General features: G+C 38.8%; 2 protein-coding genes across 3 annotated transcripts; one reads left to right on the top strand and one right to left on the bottom strand.

Moving 5' to 3' along the window:
- On the bottom strand, window positions 1-7,003 carry armc6 (armadillo repeat containing 6). 2 transcript variants are annotated; one of them, XM_077222450.1, is made up of 8 exons: window positions 6,932-7,003; window positions 6,444-6,572; window positions 5,748-5,833; window positions 5,050-5,617; window positions 3,992-4,137; window positions 3,765-3,896; window positions 2,929-3,066; window positions 1-901 (listed from the first exon to the last, which is right to left on the bottom strand). In XM_077222450.1, the coding sequence occupies exons 2-8, from the start codon at window positions 6,562-6,564 to the stop codon at window positions 689-691; spliced, it is 1,404 nt and encodes a 467-aa protein (XP_077078565.1). In that variant the 5' UTR covers window positions 6,565-6,572; window positions 6,932-7,003; the 3' UTR covers window positions 1-688. The 2 variants fall into 2 exon arrangements, with proteins under 2 accessions (XP_077078565.1, XP_077078564.1); XM_077222449.1 differs by lacking the exon at window positions 6,932-7,003 and having other exon boundaries at window positions 6,444-6,604.
- Window positions 7,004-8,104: 1,101 nt separating this feature from the next.
- Window positions 8,105-23,393, top strand: eef2b (eukaryotic translation elongation factor 2b). Its single transcript, XM_077222122.1, has 13 exons — window positions 8,105-8,254; window positions 10,051-10,265; window positions 11,193-11,374; window positions 12,108-12,319; window positions 13,133-13,311; window positions 13,846-13,951; window positions 14,874-15,126; window positions 17,590-17,785; window positions 18,290-18,656; window positions 19,665-20,018; window positions 21,100-21,282; window positions 21,907-22,039; window positions 22,988-23,393. Exons 1-13 carry the CDS (start codon window positions 8,252-8,254, stop codon window positions 23,179-23,181), a joined length of 2,577 nt encoding a protein of 858 aa, XP_077078237.1. The 5' UTR covers window positions 8,105-8,251; the 3' UTR covers window positions 23,182-23,393.
- The last annotated feature ends 529 nt before the right edge of the window (window positions 23,394-23,922 follow it).

Here is a 23,922-nt window from a genome sequence, read left to right on the forward strand (position 1 = left end):
TTGCTGCTTGCAGCTATATTTTATTTTGATTTTACAGTTGGAACTATTACAACATTAAATTATTAATTTACAATGGTATATTTTTGTAGCGTAATATTAAGCTGGCCACTGTAAAATCATAAAGATGTGTAACATAAACATGCCAATATGCCTCTAGAGCTGCTTGGTTTAATCAACAAACACAATCGGTTCTAGTACAGAGCAGGTTTAAACAGAGCATCAATTAGTATTGCAACACATACAATTGAGAAAACATTGGTGCCTCTTACTTTAGCTTACCATGTCTTGTTGTGTGCATGAAACCTTTTTTTGGCATAAGCATCAAATGCACTGCAGTGAACGCACATATGAGATACGGCGCTGGATGATGGTCTTTACATTAAATATATTAAGGGTTAAATGCAATCCAGCTGTTAACATCAGGTCAAATGAATCCAGACCAAGAACAGGTCATTTAAGGTTAAAAAACATTGTACACACTATAAATAGCTGCAATTACGTTTAGACAAAAAAACTATTGTAATTTGAAATGCATCCTATGCACGTGGTCTGATATCAGATGCACTTCAATTCTACCGGAAGGATGTTCGATCACATACATCTAGCATGACCTCCACAGTTAGAACATGTTTCCACATGACTTAATCGTGATTGTTTGAGTGTAGCAGACATTTGACAACACGTTGGTTCAGTGACTCAGGCTTCCCTTCTTCCCTGTCCAGAGTTCCCGTAGCTCCACCTGGCAACCGAGGTCTCTGAGAGCGGCTCGACCCACGTCACTACAGTCCCTGTGAGCCGCCAGAGCCTGCGAGATCAGCGCCTCCGCTCCCATCTCCAGAATGGGCTGACTGTAGTCACGCGAGTGGGCCACCAGGTTCCTCAACAGCATGCAGGACTGTTTCTGAAACAGCAGGAGACGTGACATTACAGCCAACACAGAGTTACATAAACAATACAGACTGAGGAAAGACACGTCACTACAGCATCTGAAGAACATTTGTTCAGTTTTGTTTTTGTTGTTTTAAAGAAAAGAAAGGGAACAGAAGTACTTAGAGATTAAATATTTGTCCGAAGGGCTTCAAAAGGGGTTTAAAATATCTGTCAAGAAGCAATGTAATAATTTTATTAAAATAAATAAATTATACATATATATATATATATATATATATATATATACACAAATACACAGCAACTGTATAGAACAGAAATTGTTATGAAAAAATAGGTTTTATTCAAAATCACTACATGTGGCTGCATGTAACCGATCGACAAGAGTTGCCGCGTGCAGAGGCTGCAAACGGAGACATGAAGTCGGACACTTTCTGGTTCCTGTAATGACTGCTCACGTGGTGTTTGCATATTTACTGCTGATTGGCGCTCTCTCCCCCATCATGAGTGGACACACCCCTTACTGCTGATTGGCTCTCTTTCTCTCCCCTCCCCCATCATGAGTGGACACGCCCCTTACTGCTGATTGGCTCTCTCTCTCTCCCCTCCCCCATCATGAGTGGACACGCCCCTTACTGCTGATCGGCTCTCTCCCCTCCCCATCATGAGTGGACACGCCCCTTACTGCTGATTGGCTCTCTCTACCCTCCCCTCCCCCATCATGAGTGGGCACGTCCCTTACTGCTGATTGCCTCTCTCTCTCCCCCATCATGAGTGGACACGCCCCTTACTGCTGATTGGCTCTCTCCCCCCTCCCCCATCATGAGTGGACACGCCCCTTACTGCTGATTGCCTCTCTTCCCCATCATGAGTGGACACGCCCCTTACTGCTGATTGGCTCTCTCTCTCCCCTCCCCATCATGAGTGGACACACCCCTTACTGCTGATTGGCTCTCTCTCCCCTCCCATCATGAGTGGACACACCCCTTACTGCTGATTGGCTCTCTCTCTCCCCTGCCCCATCATGAGTGGACACGTCCCTTACCGCTGATTGGCTCTCTCTCTCTCTCTCCCCTCCCCCATCATGAGTGGACACGTCCCTTACTGCTGATCGTCTCTCTCTCTCTCCCCTTCCCCATCATGAGTGGGCACGTCCCTTACCGCTGATTGGATCTCTTTCTCTCCCCTCCCCCATCATGAGTGGACACGCCCCTTACTGCTGATTGGCTCTCTCTCTCTCCCCTCCCCCATCATGAGTGGACACGTCCCTTACTGCTGATCGGCTCTCTCCCCTCCCCATCATGAGTGGACACGCCCCTTACTGCTGATTGGCTCTCTCTCCCCTCCCCCATCATGAGTGGGCACGTCCCTTACCGCTGATCGTCTCTCTTTCTCTCCCCTCCCCCATCATGAGTGGACACGTCCCTTACTGCTGATCGTCTCTCTCTCTCTCCCCTTCCGCATCATGAGTGGGCACGTCCCTTACCGCTGATTGGATCTCTTTCTCTCCCCTCCCCCATCATGAGTGGACACGTCCCTTACTGCTGATTGGCTCTCTCTCTCCCCTCCCCCATAATGAGTGGACACGTCCCTTACTGCTGATTGGCTCTCTCTCTCCCCTCCCCCATAATGAGTGGACACGTCCCTTACTGCTGATTGGCTCTCTCTCTCCCCTCCCCCATCATGAGTGGACACGTCCCTTACTGCTGATTGGCTCTCTCTCTCTCTCTCTCTCTCTCTCTCTCCCCTCCCCCATCATGAGTGGACACGCCCCTTACTGCTGATTGGCTCTCTCTCTCTCCCCCCCCTCCCCATCATGAGTGGACATGCCCCTTACTGCTGATTGGCTCTCTCTCTCTCTCTCTCCCCTCCCCCATAATGAGTGGACACGCCCCTTACTGCTGATTGGCTACAAGTATGTTTTTGGGCTTTGTCTTATCCACTTTTTAACAACGTTTTGCAAAAATCGCTTACTGCACCTTTAAAGGGACTTTGACCAGGGTCAAGGGATTTGCCTGAGCATTGAATGCAATGCTTTACCTGCACATTAACGTTAGCTGGGTGATTCTTCATGGCCTGCAGGGCCGCCATCGCGCCGCCACACTCCATGATGACCTTACAGTTTTTAGGTTTGCGGAGGGCGAGAACACACAGCGCCGCACATCCCTGCTCACACACCTGAACCAGCAACAGGAAGAACAGAGCAAAACACATGAGAAACTAACTGGGTTTATGAGGAGCTTCAGAATTTAAGAATTAGCTTAGATTAACAAGTGAATTAGTTACCCAACACAGTCAAACAGAGGAACTTTTTAGTGCAGCTAAATAAAAATCATTGCATTATTAATTGTAACTAATTTTTATGAAAATAACTGATGATTAGAATTTTTTCTCTTCAATACTGTTGAAACAATGAACACAGCCAATAAACAAGAATTTAATTTTGTTGTATAGTAGCGCAAATTGTTTTCAGATACATTTATAAATATGCACTACTGTTCAAAGATTTGGGGTTAGAACACATTTCTTTATTCAACAAGGATTGATCAATTGATCAAAAGTGAGAGTAAAGACATTTATAATGTTACAAAATATTCTTTCCAATAAATGCTGTTCTTTAGAACTTTATATTCATCTAAGAATCCATCACAAAAATATGACCTCTTTTCAACATTGACAATAATAATCATAAATGTTTCTTGAGCAGCAAATCATCAAATTAGTATTTATACAGTAGTGCATCAAAACCTTTCATCAAAGTTAAACATGAATTTTGAACAATACCGTTTGGTAATACCTTATACATTCATTTTGAGTTTAACATGCATTCTGGATAGTAATTAAATAATAATTGGCACTGTTTAAAGGGGACACACCTGTGGCTTGCCCATGTGACGGTTCATCGCCATAATGATGAGTTCCCCCCCGCCTGCATTCACCACAGCATCTTTAACATCATCATTTCCAGCGATGGCCTTCAACGCACTGAGCACCTGCTTCACGAGCTCCTGGACAACAGTTTCACACATCAACAGATGATCACATCAACAAGCCAGATAAAGATTGAGCTTTATTTCTGTTCATAGTGCTGAAACTAGCTCACCTGACTATCGAGACCGTCAGCCAGGAGCGTGATCATGAAGTTCAGGCCTCCGAGGTCGACGATGTCCTGACAGAACTCGTTTCTCACGGCCAGACGGGACAGAGCGGCGCAGAGTTCACTGAGAACTGAGGTGTTTTCTGAGTGAGCTGAGACCAGCAGAAATAATATAATCATCACCATCATTCATAACCTAATATACACTGGCGGTCAATTAAGATTTTTAATATTTTTGAAGGAACTCTTGTGTTCGACAAGGCTGCATTTATTTGATTAAAAATACTGTAAAAACAGTGAAATATTATTTGAATTTAAAACAGCTGTTTTCTATGTGAATATATTGTAACATGTAATTTATTCCTGTGATCAAAGCTACATTTTCAGCATCATTACTCCAGTCTTCAGTGTCACATGATTATTAATATACTGATTTGCTGCTCAAACATTTATGATTATTATCAGTGTTAAAAACGGTTGTGTTGCTTCATATTTTTGAGGAAACAGTGATAATCTACCGTTCAAAAATGTGGAGTGAAAGTTAAAAAAATAACTTTTATTCATTAATGAAACATTAAACTGATCAAAAGTGACGGTAAAGACATTTATAATGTTACAAAAGATTATATTTCAAATAAACGCTGTTCTTTAGAACTTTCTATTCATCAAAGAATCCTGAAAAATAAAATGCCTCACAGTTTCCACAAAAATATGAAGCTGTTTTAAACATTGATAATAATCAGAAATGCTTATTGAGCAGCAAATCATCATATTATAGTGATTTCCTGAAGGATCATGTGACACTGAAGACTGGAGTAATAATGGTGAAAATTCACAGGATATAAATTACAATTTAGTATTTATTTACATAGAAAACTGTTATTTTAAATTCTAATAATATTTTACTGTACTTCTAAATAAAATAAATAGAGATTTCCTTTAAAGACATAAAAAAAATCTTAGTAGTATATAAGCAGATATTCTTTGCCTGGTCATTACAGTAAATGTATTTAATGATTTATTTATTTATTTATTACTGCATGCCTTGTGGCAACTCGGCTCACCTTTAGCAGCTTCAACAATGACTTTCAGTCCGTTCTGCTCAACCACGATCATCCTGGCGTGTTCATGAGCCTGTCCAAAGGGAACACGCACGTCATCGTCAAAGGTCATGACCCTGAGCGCGGCACAGGCCTCCCTCACGACCTCGGGATGTCCAGTGTGGCGTGTGATGCTCTGAGTGAGCAGCGGCAGCACGCCTGCCTTCACCAAACCCTGCCTGTTGTTCTCATGTTTCAGGCTGAAGTGGCGTACGATGCGGACACACAGACAGGTGAGAGAGGTGTCCGTCTGGTGCGCAGTTAAAGCGCTGATCAGAAACTCTCGGCCTTCCACGTCCAGGAGATCCGGCTGGCCGTCTGTGAGCGCGGAGAGAGCGGATAGAGCAACCGAAAGCTCTTCTTTATCTTCCCCGGCTCTCCGGCAACAAGCGAGGATTGTGGGATACGCGTCCTTTTGAGCCGCCAGGTATCGTTGTGCGAAGCCGAGAGAACACTGTTCAGTGAAGACTCTCAGATCCTCCCGGATACATGCGGACGGTGACACCAATGCAGTTTTGAGCGATTCTAAAGCCTGAAAATATGCCACGGGTTAAATAGAAGAATAATGAAATGAATAATGATTTAAACAGAAAACATGCCAGTCTCTGTAGAAGTGGTAGTGAGGTTAGTTTAACTGCAAAACATCTCATATGAAGTTATACCTGAAGAACCTCGTGAGTTTGATTCTCTGCGTTTTCTTCAGAACAAACTTTCGGCACTGCTTTAACAATGAAGGTGAGATCCACACCTGTGAGTAATAATCAAATCACTTCATTATCATGCATCATATGCACAGCATACGCATATGTATCATATCACATATCTACAAAACAATGTAATAGTGTGAAGCAAAAAAAGTATTATTAACATTTTAAATCACCTTTTTGTAGCTCACTTAAATAGTCATTCAATGCAAAAAATTGAATTTTTAAAAGTACAGATATTCCATGTAGACTCAATTAATATGAGCTATATGAGATACCTAGTTTTAGATCGAGTTCAGCATGTTGCACTGCAGTATGTGTGTATATATATATATAATTTATTTATTTTTAGTACAAATATGCATTCATGTACATACATACATACATACATACATGTATACCTATACATGCATGCATATACATTTTCATATACATGTCCACATGCATGCATTGCATACTGTATACATGTTCATATATATGTCCACATCCATTTATATACATATTTATATATAAGTCCACATGCATGCATACATATATACACGCAGGGTGCACAAAATAATTTAGTAGACACATGAAATAACACTAAATGCAGAGATGATTTTTCATTTGTTAAACAAGGAATTGAACCTCTACTGGAATTATTACATAACTCACCCTGAGATTCAAACTGCTCAATGGCCTCTTTCAAAGCTTCGCTGCCCTCCATGTCAAACTCCTCAATGTTTTCTCTGACCACAGCATCAAAGGTCTCCTGTGTTATCCTGCGTTTCGCCATGACTGCACCTGATGCCACATAAAACATCACAAAAGAGGTGCAGTGTCAATGCTTCTGTTTGTCTTTTATAGGCAGTTTTACCTGCATGTAACATGATAATACAAGGCATTCAGTAAAGTACCTTCCAGAAACTTCAAATACCATAGTACATTTGGAAATCGTTCAATATTATTGTATCACAATCTGATAACGTGACTAAGGTACCCAGACGCGGTAACTTACACTGCAATCAATCGTGACTAACACAAAAACATTGTTTATTAACGTAAAAAAATCGCTGTAGTTTACAGTAACGTTACCTGAAAGTGACATTTATTCGTACCCAAAGCGCTTTAAAAACAAAACTGATAATAATCCTGAAACTCACCAACACCCAAACTGGACCCTTATGATAAAATCCTCCCTGAGATGAGAAGACAGTAGTCAGTACGCAAACAGCGCAAGTTTAGAACAGCACCTGAACCCAACGGAATTTAACTGACGCAAATGCTTCGTGAATTACGACAAAGCGTTGCGTTGTCTTTAATGTGGCTCGGGTGAGATCTGTGAGAGAAATAAGTTCCGCCTCAAATAAGAGTGACAAACAAAATATTTCTTCAATTTTTAAAAAAGTGCATTCTATATTAACTGCATTTTTCCCACGAAGAAATTATATTATTACTTAAACTATTTAAAAAGGCCTCGCATTTCATTCTAAAGAGGCATTTGACCACAAATATTTTTCTAAGTTATGTAATTGTTTCACAAGTAAAGCATTAAAACATTAATATACGAATGAATGAATTAATTAATTAATTAAATATAGATTAACATAAAAGTAATACAATAAACACAAAATGTTAAGGAAATTGAAAATTGATAGCGTTTAATTTGTATGTATTTATTCTGTTATTTACTTATATATTATACAAATAATGTCCTATTAAGCAGTTATATGTGCATGTATTTTACTGTTTATTTATTTATATATTTATTATACAACTAACGTCCCATTTAATGTGCATGAATGTGGCATGTATTTGGATATTTGGATATTACCTTTATTTATTTGTATATATGGATATTGCCTTTATTTATTTGTTTGTTTGTTTGCTTGTAAAACTAGCGTCGTATTTAAGTATTTATAAATGAATGTTGCATTTATTTATTTACTTAAATATTGTACAACTAGCGTCATATTTACGCATATATATATTTAATTATTATTATAATTTTTTTTTTAAATTTACGTATAAATATGCATTCATGTACATACATACATGTATACCTATACATGCATGCATGCATATACATTTTCATATATATTTACACATGCATGCATATACATGTATATATATATATATATATATATATATATATATATATATATATATATATATATATATATATTAATTTATTTTGAATTTTCTCTTTATTTCAGTCATGTCATATGACTGGTAAATGTTGTATTTCATATATTAATGTTTAACACGTTGGATGGATTTTTCTTCTGTGTGACACTAGGAGGAGCTGGGCTATATATTTCAGAGTTGTCTCTGCGTCATGACGCTCAGATGAACGCGTCATCTGGATATAAGCGCGCGCTGCGCGTGACGCGTCCTTCTCCCCTGCCTGTCCCCACCAGCGGAAGGCAGCGTGCTCTCTGTTCCAATATCAGTGCTGAGTGAATCCAGAACCATCTGACAAAATGGTGCGTATCATGCATATTGTTAGATTAGATACCGCTGCGCGGGGAGCGGATTCACATATTAAATTGATAATTTTTGTGTTTAATGGGATTTTCGGTTAGATGTTTAAGGGAAAAAGGCCGGCTAGTTTTCCACAAAACAAAATGGCAGCGGCTGTTTTGCGGCATGACTCATTTATTAAAACACGTTCCAAATTATCGGTCGTTGTTTTGTAACTGTGTTATAATTAGTTTATTACATTTTCTGTTAAATGACTCAAACCTCTGCCGTATTGTTTAACTTTGAGTCGTTTAGTTTGGTCTTCCCGGTTCTATCGGGCCGGGCTAGCTTGTTAGCTCACGATGCCACGTATTGTGTAAAAATAATCGTGTGTTTAAGGAAAGTCTAATATATAACTCACTGGTAGCGCTTTTTGTAATTCCGTTTCTTTGTAATGTATTTCTACTCCTAGTTATTATTTTTTCCGGCTGTTTGTGAGGGTCCGTGTATGGTTTTAGTCACTTTGCCGGTTGGTTTAACGGCAGGTGTTCAGACTGGCCGCACCGGCACTCCGCAGTCACGTGGGAACAGTGACGTAACCAGTGCGTGTCCCGCATATTGTGCGGGTTTATCAACGTGGCCACATCACGCACATGGCCGACTTGTTTGCGCAAGGGCTTCCGGTACAAAGGGTGCAAAGCGATTATTATTATTGGAGGTTCATTTAACCGGAGCTTTATTCGCCATTGCGTGTAATGTAACCGCGGTAAAATAATGCAAAAAATAACGCGTTACTGCCAGTTTATCACACTTTTGGCAGGTTTTGCTATACATACTTGATACTTGATTTATATTGAACATGACATTTATATGTGTGTGTGTGAACGCACTCACAGATTCCGGAAAATCACTGGCATTGTGAATGAACAAATCAAACAATCCTGGGACACATTATCCATGTATTTTCCGGGATCTCTGTGTGAAAGGGTCTCTAAACAATCTATACATTGGAGCAGAACATGGAGATTGGCATCATATTGCACAGCTAAAAAGGCCACTGTTATTTCACAAATAACGGCTGCATAAACCATAAGACCAGCAATAAATAACCAACAGTAAATAAGAATTATAATAAGTAATGTTAGATAATAAGTGCTAACCAGAGACTATCATATGCCTTTGTTCTTGCCATTCAATATTCTAATGGAGGCAGGCACAAAGGAGTTTTTAAATATTATTTACTCATATTAGGGGGGGGGGGGGGTGGGACTTTGATTTTCATTTATTACTTAAATCTCAGTTTAAGTTCTTCGATACTATATCAGTTAGGCTAGTCGATTTTGATAAAGTTCACACATTATTTAAAACAAGTGAACAGTAAGTAATTAGGAACAAAACACAAACTACAAGCAGAGATGAATACTAAATAACAAAGTCTAACAGTAGTATTCAGGTACAGAAGTTAATAATTTAGCTTAAATGTAAAAAACACTTTGTTCATTGTAGAAATTAAATAGTTTAATATTTGTTAAAGCTGTATTTTGTTGTTTTATTAATGACACACACAACAGTAGGAATATTAAGTGTGTGCTTTGACTTAAGAATAAACATCTGGTTTCTTTCTCAACTGTTCACTTATGACATAAACGAGAGAATACTTGCCGAGACGGGTATTTTGACATAATTTTTTTGGAGGTGTCCATTCAAGGGCAAGGAAACGCTAAAGAGTATAGTGTCATATAGTGTTTGGAGCGATGGATGGTCTTTGCACTCCAAAATTTTATGTTTAATATCTCACCGCTCCCTTCCTCTCTTCCAGGTGAACTTCACAGTCGACCAGATCCGTGCCATCATGGACAAGAAGTCCAACATCCGTAACATGTCCGTGATTGCGCACGTAGATCACGGGAAATCTACACTGACCGACTCTCTGGTGTCCAAGGCTGGGATTATCGCTTCCGCCCGCGCCGGAGAGACTCGCTTCACTGACACTCGCAAAGATGAGCAAGAGCGCTGCATCACCATCAAGTCCACGTAAGGCACCTGGAAACATCAGGGGATTTTAGTATTGCAAGCCTGTAAATAAAATGCATATAAACATTAGCATGCGTAACTAACCCTGGAAATATCAGGGGAATTTTTATATTTCGAGCCTGTAAATAAAATGCATATAAACATTTGCATGTGTAACTAAACCTGGAAATATCAGGGAATTTTAATATTTCGACCCTGTAAATAAAATGCCGTTAAATGCATACAAACATTAACATGCATAACTACACCTGGAAATATCAGGGAATTTTAATATTTCAAGCCTGTAAATAAAATGCATAAAACATTATCGTGCATAACTAAACCTGGAAATATCAGGGAATTTTAATATTTCGATCCTGTTAATAAAATGCAATTAAATGCATATAAACATTAGCATGCATAACTAAACCTGGAAATATCAGGGGATTTTAACATTTCAAGCCTGTATATAAAATGCAATTAAATGCATATAGATTATCATCATGCATAACTAAACATGGAAATGTCCGGGAATTTTAATATTGCGAGCCTATAAATTAAATTGATAGAAATATTATCATGCATAACTAAACCTGGAAATATCAGGGAACTTAAATATTGCAATGCAATCAAATAAACTGTCATCCATGTCATGACTACAAATGATATTGTAGGGAGTGGTTGTGATGTGCATGAGGGCAAAGTGCTGTTTACCTGTCATGTCAGTGCTTTATGTGGTATTGAGTCCCACTCTGATCAAATTAAATATGTGCATTTCCATGTTGAGAAAACAAACCCTGTGCCCTACACCCTGTTATGACTAATATAACCCTAACCAATTATCTGTGACATGCTCACTAGAACAGAACCAAAAGCAAAGTCGAGTGTCTAATACTGATGTACGAAGAGCTTGTTGTTGAGTTCTCTCCTGTTTTGCCTCTTTAACAGCGCTATCTCCTTGTACTACGAGCTGAGTGAGAATGACATGGCCTTCATTAAGCAGTGTAAGGATGGGTTGGGTTTCCTCATTAACCTGATTGACTCTCCGGGCCACGTGGACTTCTCCTCGGAGGTCACGGCCGCTCTGCGTGTCACAGATGGAGCTCTGGTTGTGGTGGACTGCGTCTCTGGTAAATGTTTTACTATGTTTACTGTGCATCATACTGTCATTGATATGTAGCACCGAATTATTCTCCAAATTTGGTCTTAAAAAGAACTGATTTCATAGAAGGGATCGTACAGGGTTGTTAAAGTGCTTGAAGGACTTGAATTTGACAGGTTTTTTAATTTAAGTCCTGGAAAACCCTTAAAAACAGCCATATTTATGAAAAGGTACTTATTGAAAGACAATATATTTGAAATTAGTTTAATGTTATTGATTCACCAATCTTTTCACACAATCAACGCTGCAACGCATCTGATAGAGCCATTTTTTATGGCTATGATTGTAATATTGCTCATATAAATATCCAAATATATGATTCCTATCATTAAGGTCATTCCTATTCATCGGACAAAAAATCAGTTTGAATAAGGAAAGCAATATCTTTGTAATGGTATCCTTTTAATGGTCAATACCACAGTCGTTGCCTTTGTTGCACTTTTTTATACCATTTTGTTTGATTAATTTATTTTTTGGTTATCCATTTACCTTTTTTAGAATTTTAAAGATAATAAAGATATTGTTTTGATAAGTGCAATCTTTGATTGTAGTCCTTGAATACCAAAAAGTAGTCCTGGAATTTAATTTTGCAGTGTTTTGTATGAACCCTGTCATAGGGCCCTAGTTATGACCGTCATAGGGTTTAATATTTGCTGGTTGCTGAATCTACAGGATGCTAAGTGTGTGTGCTTTTTGCTCAGGTGTGTGTGTGCAGACCGAGACGGTGCTGAGACAGGCCATCGCCGAGCGCATTAAGCCCGTGCTGATGATGAATAAGATGGACCGGGCCCTGCTGGAGCTGCAGCTGGAGCCTGAAGAGCTTTACCAAACCTTCCAGCGCATCGTGGAGAACGTAAACGTGATCATCTCCACGTACGGAGAGGATGAGAATGGACCCATGGGTAACATCATGGTGAGAACATGCACTCCTTCACTTAAACTGTTTAATTTGCTAAAATGGTCTATGAGGAGAAATCATGCACCACTCTGATGAGCTGACGAACAACTACTAACCCAATATCTGAGACTTGCACTGATCCTTTTGGGATTTGGTAACGCTTTACAATAAGGTTCATTAGTTGACATTAATGTATTAACTAACAATGAGCAACACATTTTGTTACAATATTTATCAATCTGTTAATGTTAGTTAATAAAAATACAGTTGTTAATTGTTCATGTTAGTTCAGTGCATTTCAGATATGACGCAAACACTGAATTAACATGCACCAATGCTATATTTTTCTAAATTTCATAATCATTTAACAAACAAGTATTCATTACTTTAATGAGCTCATTGTTTCTGCGTCAAATTATTACATTGTTTAGATTAATAAATTTTTAGCTAACTGTGACTTTGTATATGTACATTTCTGAAATACTGAACTCAGACAGTTTCCTCTGATAACAGATCACTGTAAATTGTAATGCATTTTCTGTAAAGCTGCTTTGAAATTGTGTATTGTGAAAAGCGCTATAAAAATAAACGTGAATTGAATTAATGTTAACAAATACAACCTTTGATTTCAATACTGTATTAGTAAATGTTGAAATTAATATTTACTAAGATTAATTAAAACTGTAGAAGTGTTCATTCTTAGTTCATGTTAACTAATTAACCTTATTGTAACATGTTACCGTGATTTTTAATAGCAATAGTAAAAGATGTTAGAGTTAGGTGAAGTTAAGTTGATTTCTGATCCATATTTACTTTGCTTCCTCTCAGATTGATCCAGTGGTCGGTACTGTGGGTTTTGGCTCCGGTCTGCACGGCTGGGCCTTCACTCTCAAACAGTTTGCTGAGATGTATGTGGCCAAGTTTGCTGCAAAGGGTGAAGGTCAGCTGAGCCCGTCTGAACGCTGTAAGAAAGTCGAGGACATGATGAAGAAACTCTGGGGTGACAGGTAAGATTCCCGAGGATAAAACAATAGCGAAATACACCATAAATATCATTTTATTCATTCATGTGAATTGAATAATCGTCAAAAGTTCTCTAATGCTCAGCAATGCTGTTCATTTGATTTTAAGAAAATCAAAACGATATTATGAAATATTGCAATTTTAAGTTTACTATGTGAATATATAGTAAACTGTAATTTATTCTTGTGATCAAAGCTGAATGTACAGCATCATTACTGCAGTCTTCAGTGTCACATGATCCTTCATCAGGTTTGTATGATATGCTGATTTGCTGCTCAAGCAATTATGAAAATATTTCAATTTTTTCAAGTATTTTGATAAATGAAAAGTTCAAAACTTTTTATTTGTTTTAAATAGAATGTTTTGTAACATTATAAAGTCATTACCCATTATCTGATTAAGCAATTGCTAAAAAAAACAACAACTTGTGAACCCAAAAATTTGAACTTACAAATTACTCGTGCTTATTAAATTCAGCTGTTACGCGTTACTCATTCGCTTCGCTGCTCCTCTTCCAGGTACTTTGACCCGGCCAATGGTAAATTCAGCAAGTCCGCCACCAACGCTGAAGGAAAGAAACTGCCCCGCACCTTCGCCCAGCTCATCCTGGACCCAATCTTCAAGGTATAAATCTGTTTGCCAACCGAACAAGTAGGGTTGGGTACAGTTCACATTTTAACCGATACGGTATCTGAAATTCAGTGCCGGTACTTTAGGCATGTTTACCTCAATAATTGTAAAGAAACAAAGTCATTTGTAGAAGTGTTATTGACATTTCGCCGGAGTTGCTTTGGTCTCTGTCTGCCAATGTCTGTAATGCTGAATATTAATAAAAACAACCATTTTAGTAATAAAAAAATTAATTACTAGAAAATTCACAACAGAATTTGTGGAAGACAATTTCATAGTTATCAAATAACATTAATTGATCTTTTATATGATATTAAACTCTTTTTTTTCTTTTTTTTTGGTCAAACAACATGCGGCACAACTGCGCTTTATACTGTTAAAATTACAACATAGAAGAAAAAGTGATTATTCCTTAAAATATTTTCTTATTATGATTTATTAGTGTTGATATTATAATATAATTTTATAAGTTAAACCAAATTTTAATTTGACGGGTTGTGGGTGAAGACCTTTGAGTTTCGTGCGTTAATGATATAACGATAGTTTTTCCTAAATGAAACTTGAGTCCCTGAAGCTCATCAGCATATTACAGAGCGGCTCTGGAAATGTATTCATGTTCATATAGTGAGACGGCAGAGGCGGAAAAACACTGCGAGCGTCACGTGTGCTACAGTGTGTGTGGTAAATTAAACCGTGCATCTGTGCCACTCATTAACACACAACATGCAGGATTTGTATTTAAATAGTCTCGCGCCCAGATGCGTTCTCAGGTATCGAAATTTGAAACCTATTGATTTAATGTAAATTGGTACTCCGTAGTACCGACGTAATTCGGTGCCATTAAAAGTACCCAGTTCGGTTCCTCAAATCTATTTTCGATGCTCTGGTGATCATACATCACTTCCTCAATCTCCAGGTGTTCGATGCCATCATGAACTTCAAGAAGGAGGACACCGCCAAACTGATCGAGAAGCTGGACATCAAGCTTGATACCGAGGATAAGGAGAAGGAAGGCAAGCCGCTGCTGAAGGCCGTGATGCGCCGCTGGCTGCCCGCGGGAGAAGCTCTGCTTCAGATGATCACCATCCACCTGCCCTCTCCCGTCACGGCCCAGAAGTACCGCTGCGAGCTGCTTTACGAAGGACCTGGAGATGATGAAGCTGCCATGGGTACGACAGTCGTTTTATACGTTTATACTCTGCTGTGTGCAGCGCTGGATTTATGCTTGTGCATAGGATTTCTAGGCACGTGTCTATTATTGCACGCCTGGGAGAAATGTATATCATTTTTGGGTTACACTTTATTTGAATGTGTCATTACTATGGTAAGTATATGTAACTGTAGGACAGTTGTGACGTAGTGACGCGTTACTACATGTACTTATAGTGTCATGAAACGGTTAGTTCCAGTCCTTGATTCTGATTGGTCAATAGTGGTGTTTTATTCACGTTAAAACACAGCTTTAACCGCTTCACCCAACGGTTCTATGTATCACTACACACACCTTTAGCAACCACTCTTAGCTAGCAAACATAGTATTTCACACTGAGGGTTGAGTTTTGTGAGCGAGTGTACCTGCATTTAAAGTAGAGTGTTTTCCTTCAGGTCAGTCCTATTATCTAATATCCATTTGAATGTGCGCAGCTTTATCATCTTGTTTTAACAGTTAAGGGGTTTTTCCTTGCCCTGACATGCTAGTGATTTGTCAGTTGCGTCTTGCTTCTCAGTGTTTACAAGCTTTAAATCCTTTCAATATAAAAGTATTTTCTACTGACTGACTCATAAAGACCGTCTTTGTCTCCATCTAATGGTGAAATAGTGTAACTTCTGTTGCTGTTTACGGTCATGGTGATTGCTGACACTATTTTTTCCAGCGGAAGGAAGGCTTTTAGTGGTTTTTACTAGGGATGCACCGATACCACTTTTTAAGGGTCGAGTACGAGTACCGATATTTTTTTCCTGGTACTCGCCGATACCGATGCCTGTTGTACTGGGGGGTTTTCTCGTTTTATGTGGCAATTTTCTAAGAACAACACAATGAGACTAATGAACAAATCAGCATCTTTATTTTCAACAACTTAAATAAACTTAAAAAAATAAATCATTCTTATTGTGCTTATTACAAATTTTCAAAGCCCAAATTTCACAGTGTCCAATAACCTCCAAAGGGCAAAACCAAGGACATAACAGAACAAATGTTTAACATAACACTGAGTAACAATGTAATCACAGCCGAAAGTGTAAAGTGAAATATTAGAGTGTACTATTAAATCTAGCAACACTATAACTGCAGGAAGAGTGCTCATAAGAATTAAGAAATATAAGCTAAGGATATCCGTGAGGTATCGGTCTTTGGTATCGGGGTATTTTTACGAGTACGAGTACAAGTACATGAGCTTGGTATCGGGCCCGATACCGATACTGGTATCGGTATCGGTGCATCCCTAGTTTTTACTTTATGAAAGTTGCATTAATGCATGTTTTTTGTTGTTGTATTGTGTGGTAACCGTTTTATAAAAGCAATATGGTACTCTAGGCTAGTGCTGTATCGTGAATAAGTCACGGTTGACTCCACTTTGCATCGTGCCGAACAATGCCCTTCAGCCGTGACTTGTTCATGATGCAGCACAGCCTTGAGTACCTTATTGCTTAAATAACAGGAAATTATGCATTACAATTAACCCTAAACCAAATCCCAACCATAAGTTTACAGTTAGTTCAATGCAACTACATCACCTTAAAATAGTGTTTTACCTTAAGTGAAATTAAATTCGATTACACTAAGACGAATCATACCTAGATTAAGTTAAAAATGCAAATACAGACAAACCTTGTGTTGTTTTTGTCTCAAATCATTACTATTGGTCACCCTTTATGTCATTGGGTTTTGCAAATTCAACCAATTGAAACGTATTTAAAAAGAGCTAATGACTAAAACTCGTAACGCCATTGGTTCCTTTAACACCTTTTTAACTTATCGCAAATGAAGCGGCGCATGTAGTTTGCACCGTCACTGCTTGTTTGCAATGCAATGGTAAATGAGGAACTGGTTGTTTTGCGTGTTTCTTTTGCCCATGTCACAATCAGATAAATCCGGCCCTTGCTGTTGTATTGAATTATACCTTGTTTCATCTGAATACTGTATTCTGATTGGCTGAAAGTTATGCTTTAAAACAGTTTAAAGTTAATCATCTTTCTATGTTAGTGCACTGCTTTCATCTAAACGCACTATTAGTAGAAAGATGCTGCATAGATCACTTCACATCTCTCTCGATAATTAATTGAAATTGATAAAATGGTGTGCAAAATATTTATTTGAACAAATAACATTAGAGTCTGATCTAAAGCCGGGCAAATTATCCGTATCTAATGAGCCGTAACTGAGGAAAATAACCGTAATTTTTACCCTTCTGGTCAAATATTACAAACATTAATAACAGCTTTAACTTGTTAATGCTTGTAAATAACTATTGTATAAGTGGGAGAATCCAGAGCTAGGTGTGCATTAAACCATTTGAATGCACTCCATGTCGGGTGGTTCTTTGCTTCTACGTTGTGTATTAAAATAGTTTGAATGCACAGTTAGCCTTTGTCTGTCTCTTACATGTTTGATTTTGTTGTTCTCTTCACAGGTGTTAAGAACTGCGACCCGAAGGCTCCCCTCATGATGTACATCTCAAAAATGGTGCCAACCACCGATAAAGGCCGTTTCTATGCTTTCGGCCGTGTGTTCTCTGGTGTCGTGTCCACTGGGCTGAAAGTGAGAATCATGGGACCAAACTTCACCCCTGGGAAAAAGGAGGATCTTTACCTGAAACCCATCCAGAGGTCCGTAGCGCTCCAGATGCATTAACACTAGTGATGCACTAAAATAAGTGAAACTTTTAGGTTTTTAGTAGGGCTGGACAACGATTAATCGCATCCAACATAAGTGTGCGTTTACATAATATATGTGTGTACTGTGTATAATAATTTTGTATATATAAATGCACGTGTATATATTTAAGAAATATTTTCATGTGTATATACTGTATGCGTTATTTATATACATCACATTTTTCTTATATAAATACACATGCATGTATACATATATCCAAATTATACACAGTACACACATGTGTAAACTTTATTTTGGATGTGATTTAATCATTTTTTGTTAACCGAAAAATAGTTAAATCAAATTTAATAAACTCAAACAGAGCTGTATATAATGCATTACAAATATTTGGCGTTTTTGGTTTTAGCCGTATATATTCATTGCCAAATTTCTGATTTAACATGATTAACTCTTAAACAAGGTATTAAAAAATGTGTACCTCCTTTCTGTCCCAGGACCATTTTGATGATGGGTCGTTACGTTGAGCCCATTGAAGACGTGCCATGCGGTAACATCGTGGGTCTGGTTGGTGTGGACCAGTATTTGGTTAAGACCGGGACCATCTCGACCTACGAGCATGCCCACAACATGCGTGTGATGAAGTTCAGCGTCAGCCCTGTGGTCCGAGTGGCGGTGGAGGCCAAGAATCCTGCCGACCTGCCCAAACTAGTGGAGGGACTCAAACGTCTGGCCAAGTCCGACCCCATGGTGCAGTGCATCATTGAGGAGTCTGGAGAGCACATCATCGCCGGCGCTGGAGAACTTCACCTGGAAATCTGCCTTAAAGATCTGGAGGAGGACCATGCTTGCATTCCACTTAAGGTTTGTGCATGAACAACTGTGTCTTTTTAAATTGACGCACAAGAGTTAGTTACACCAGGCCATAGAATACAAATGTCTGTCAAAACTATGATAATGTGAAGCTTGGGAGCACAGACTTAAGTTTGATCTCATTTGAAAGAAGACCCTTGGTGAAGTAAAGTTTACAAAGTTATAGAGGTTTAAGTTTATGAAGAGATTTATGAACTATTTTATATAAAACATACATTTTATGAAGCATGTTAAACTCTAAAACTGATAGAAAATCAAAGCCAAAAATCTAAATAAGTCGTGTTTCAAATTTGGAGTTCTCAAAATGAGCTTTCAATAAGAATTTTTTTTTTTTGGGTGCATTACCATATTTTCCCCGTTAGTTGACGGCAAAACTCACTGGGACACAAGTGGTTGGATTTGTTATTTGCTTTACTTTTTCTCTCTTAATATTACACACACAGATATATATATACATTTTTTTTTAACACTTGACCTCCATAGCAACACACCCACGAAAAATTATAGCTGCATAATTCGCTCTATAAAATGCAGAAGCAGAAAACAGGAATTAAACGAGTATTTCCTTTATAAGCCAAAATTGAGCTCTCCACTTTTTTACCAGGTGGTGTAAAGGAAAAACTTGTTTGTTTTAAGCATATCGTTGTCGTGTAAGCGTACCCTATAACAGTTTCAGGCAGAGGGTTAGAAGCGGTGCTGCAGCAATAGGCTATACAGTTAATAAAAAAAATTGTTTTATCTTTAAATCATTTTAAGTGTATTCTAGCAGACCCCAAAAAACACAATTATGAACTTGTAAATGTGGATAATATGGGCACTTTAACTAGTTTCTTTAGTGATGTCAAAAACTTGTTCTGTAAGATGGACCCAGAAAAACTTAATTTTTATTGTTTGTTGTATCTGTCGTATTACAGTCAGTCTGTGAAGCTGATTTAACAGTACATTTAAATGCAACTAACCTGATGTAACCTATAACCCGTCGGTCTCGTTCTCCAACAGAAATCGGACCCCGTTGTGTCATACAGGGAGACGGTCAGTGCAGAATCAGACCAGATGTGCTTGTCCAAGTCCCCCAACAAACACAACCGTCTCTACATGAAGGCCAGACCGTTCCCAGACGGTCTCGCTGAAGACATCGACAAGGGTGACGTGTCGTCCCGTCAGGAGCTCAAGACCCGAGCCCGTTATCTGGCCGACAAATACGAGTGGGAGGTCACAGAGGCCCGTAAGATCTGGTGCTTCGGACCCGATGGGACCGGACCCAATGTTCTGGTGGATGTGACCAAGGGAGTGCAGTACCTGAACGAGATCAAGGACAGCGTTGTTGCTGGCTTCCAGTGGGCCACTAAAGAGGTGAGAGACGTTGAGAATGAAATAAGATTTGGTTTGGGTTAATAACGGTTCTGTTGATGTCCTGGCTGGTCTATGATGAGAAATCATGCACCACTCTGATGAAGTGATGGATAACCCCTACCACTAATATCTGAGACCTCCACAGACATGAACACATTCAGATCTACAGTGTTGTCTTGAAGGACAATTGTTCTTGAACATTCGCTTTGAATATTTTATTATAAATAGGGGTGTCATGATACATTCGTCACGATCCGATACAAATACTGAACTCACGATATGATAATCTCCTTCGTCTCAGAAGATTTGGATTAGACTTGATTTGTTTTACGATGCCTTTGACACTCTTTGGATTTAAGTTTAGAAATGGACTTTAAATGGAGAGACTGAAATCTCTCAAGTCTAGGTTTTATAATAATCAGGGTTGTCACGATAGACAAGCAACGATTCGATACAAATCGTGATACTGAACTCAATATATACTATCACAATATTCTTTAGCCCAAAATAAAGTTTTTATTACTAGCAGGACCTACAAATATTCCCCCACTGCATTATACATTATATTCAACATCTAGTATTTTATTGTAGTAATGTCAAACTCTGACTTTTTAGGTGAATATTTCCTTATACAGAAAGCTGAACCTTGCATAAAATTAGTCAATCACGAATCATCTTTGCATTTTTATAATGCGATATAATTTTAAGAAATATTAATGCTAATACTTTAATTAGGGGTGTAATGATGCATCGTTATAAGACTTTTTATTTGTATTAATTTTTTTTATTTTTCCTTCCAGTCCTTTTTTTACTTGCTCCTGATGTTCAGCTTTATTTGCTGAAATATTAAAGTTTTGCGAGTGAGAACGACGCATGCTTACAGTCTTGTTTCTCTTTCCTCGGCATGTGTTTAGTAAAATTATGCCTGAAATGTTAGCCACTTTTTTTATCATGTTAATTTAAAAATCTAGTATAATGACTTGCTGTTTTGTTTTTATTGTATTTATGATATTTGTATTTTTGCCATGAAAATATCCTTGGATGCTGACATGGCACTAAATAAAACCATCTGAATCATCAGGGTGTGCTGTGCGAGGAGAACATGCGTGCCGTCCGCTTCGACATCCACGACGTGACTCTCCACACGGACGCCATCCATCGCGGCGGTGGCCAGATCATCCCCACGGCCCGCAGGGTCCTGTACGCCTGTCAGATCACAGCCGAGCCCAGACTCATGGAGCCCGTCTACCTGGTGGAGATTCAGGTGAGGGGACACGTGCAAGGATTATAACCTATATAAAAAGAGGTCCTTGAAATCCTTGAAAGTTTGTGAAACTGAAAAAAAAAAATTCAAGGCCCTAGAAAGATAGAAACAAAAATAAACGTGCATAGATACAGGTCCTTGGAAGTGCATCGTGCAAGAAGTTATAATATTACATCACTCATGTGAACTCATGTTGGACACAACACACTAAGTCCTTGAATTTGAGGGTATTGGCCCTGGAAAGTCCTTAAACCTGGGTTCCCACACCTTGGCTAACTTCAAATTTATGTCCTGGCTGGTCAATGATGAGAAATCATGCACCACTCTGATGAAGTGATGGATAACCCCTACCACTAATATCTGAGACCTCCACAGACATGAACACATTCAGATCTACAGTTTTGTCTTGAAGGACCGTTGTTCCTGGACATTTATTTTGAATATTAAATTATAATTGTGTCGTGATACACATCACTATTCGATACAAGTACTGATCTCAAGATATGATACTATCGCAAAAGTTTTTATTATTAAAATATTACTATCAGGGCCCACAAATATTCTTCATTATATTTAACATTATGTGTAGTATTTTAATGTTTCTCACCCGCATCTCTCCCTCAGTGCCCGGAGCAAGTGGTCGGCGGCATCTACGGCGTGTTGAACAGAAAACGAGGACACGTGTTCGAGGAGTCTCAGGTCATGGGAACGCCCATGTTCATCGTTAAGGCCTTCCTTCCCGTCAACGAGTCTTTCGGTGAGTAACCGTTCCGATGCTAGCCTGGCTCCGCCCTCCTACGTACTTGTGCTCGATTTTCATTTTCCTTCAGTACGTCGTCTGGGTTTGCGGTATATTTGCGGGTTTTCTCCGGGCAATTTTTACCGGCCCAATCAGCGAACAGAGGGAGTGTCTGAGAACAATGACGTTGAGGTTGTGCGCTAGTTCAGTCACGACCAAACGTTAGCGATTGGTTATGGCAGATCCAATCGTTTTTAACTTCAGAGTACTCGCCTTCCAGGAAGTTAACGCTTGTCAATGGGGAGTGGCCAGGCTCTATACAAATGAAATGTACAAGAGTCTGGTAGGACCAGGCTATTCCGATTCTTCAACTGCTTTCTTCTTTGCTTTTGTCGGATTAAAAAAAAATAAATAAAACGCATTAAAAAGTTATTGTATTAGAAGTAGATGTTTACCAAAATGCACTTTTTTTTATTTTGACAACTTTTTAACGACTCGAGTCACATTTTAGTAAAGATCCCATATTGTATAACTTTCTTAAGTTTTATTTTAGGTTTAGATATACTGCAAATATATATTCTTAAGGACAAGTACTAAACACCATCTCAATATATTTTTACAGCTCATTTCTCAGGAGCTCTGCCAAGAACTTTTTGATTTTGGCCTATCTACTTAATATTCATGAGCCTCTCTTCTGATTGGCCTGTTTTCTGAGTGACCCACCATTGGTGGGGGAGGTGACAGTAATTCTGACATCACATTTATACGGAAGTCACAACAGCTTGTGAAAAGTCAGCTACTTTATGCAGGCTGTGTGCATGTGTCTGTGGATCTACTGTTTTGAAACTCATGATAGTTAGACCTGTTATCAGGAAAAATTTCAGTTTTGACAATATGGGATCTTTAGCATTTCTCACATTTGTGAAGAAAGACAAGTTTTAATATTAATGTTCTGTGTGTGTGCAGGTTTCACAGCTGACCTGCGCTCCAACACCGGCGGTCAGGCGTTCCCTCAGTGTGTGTTCGACCACTGGCAGATTCTGCCCGGCGACCCCAAAGACGCCGCATCCAAGCCTTTCCAGATCGTCGCCGAAACACGCAAACGCAAGGGCCTGAAAGAGGGCATTCCGGCACTCGACAACTTCCTGGACAAGTTATAAACCGCTGAACGACACGTCTCCCACTGTAACCCAACCTCTGCGCTTTACTCTCCTCATTCCCGTTTCATTCCTTCCCTCCTGCACTCGCTTCCTTCCCTCAGAGGACACGAGAGGGACTGGACTGTACAGGGCACAAACACATTTCTCACACGCAAACAGGAAGGTCAAGTGGATTATGTAAATCTAATAAAGAAAATAAAAATTGAAAATTACTCAAGTGTGTGGCGTTTCATTGCTGGTCTGTCAGATGTTGATGTTGTGTTTATGGGCTTCAAGACCATTTTGCCTTTTTTAGTCTCTGTTAAATGGTTGCATTGTGCAACTTCCTTAATGATCAATGTTTATAATTAGACAGGAATTAATTCCCTAAAGCGTTTAAAGTTCTGGTGGTGATTTTAATTACAGTAGTCAAGTGGATCAAAACTTTTCATCAAAGTTATACATGAGTTTTGAACAAAATCTGTTCTTGTCTTAGGATAGCTTTGAACTTTTTTTAATCCCACTTCAAATTTTGACTAGTTTTATCTTTTAAAATCCGGATATGAGCTATAATTGGGAAACCTTCATTGTCTACTTTTTATAATGTTAAAGCATTAATGAGTTATACTTTTTACAGTTTGTTGACGGTTTATAAATACAGCTGTTCATGTTAGCTCAAGGCCTGTACCATGATGGTAGTTGAACAAACTCAGGGTTACAGGATCATATTTGAATTGACAAAACCAAACCAACCAGGCTTTG

This window comes from Siphateles boraxobius, unplaced genomic scaffold (genome assembly GCF_051911475.1).
Source record: "Siphateles boraxobius isolate OS27281-9 unplaced genomic scaffold, OSU_SipBor_1 86, whole genome shotgun sequence".
In the NCBI taxonomy this organism is placed as follows: domain Eukaryota; kingdom Metazoa; phylum Chordata; class Actinopteri; order Cypriniformes; family Leuciscidae; genus Siphateles; species Siphateles boraxobius.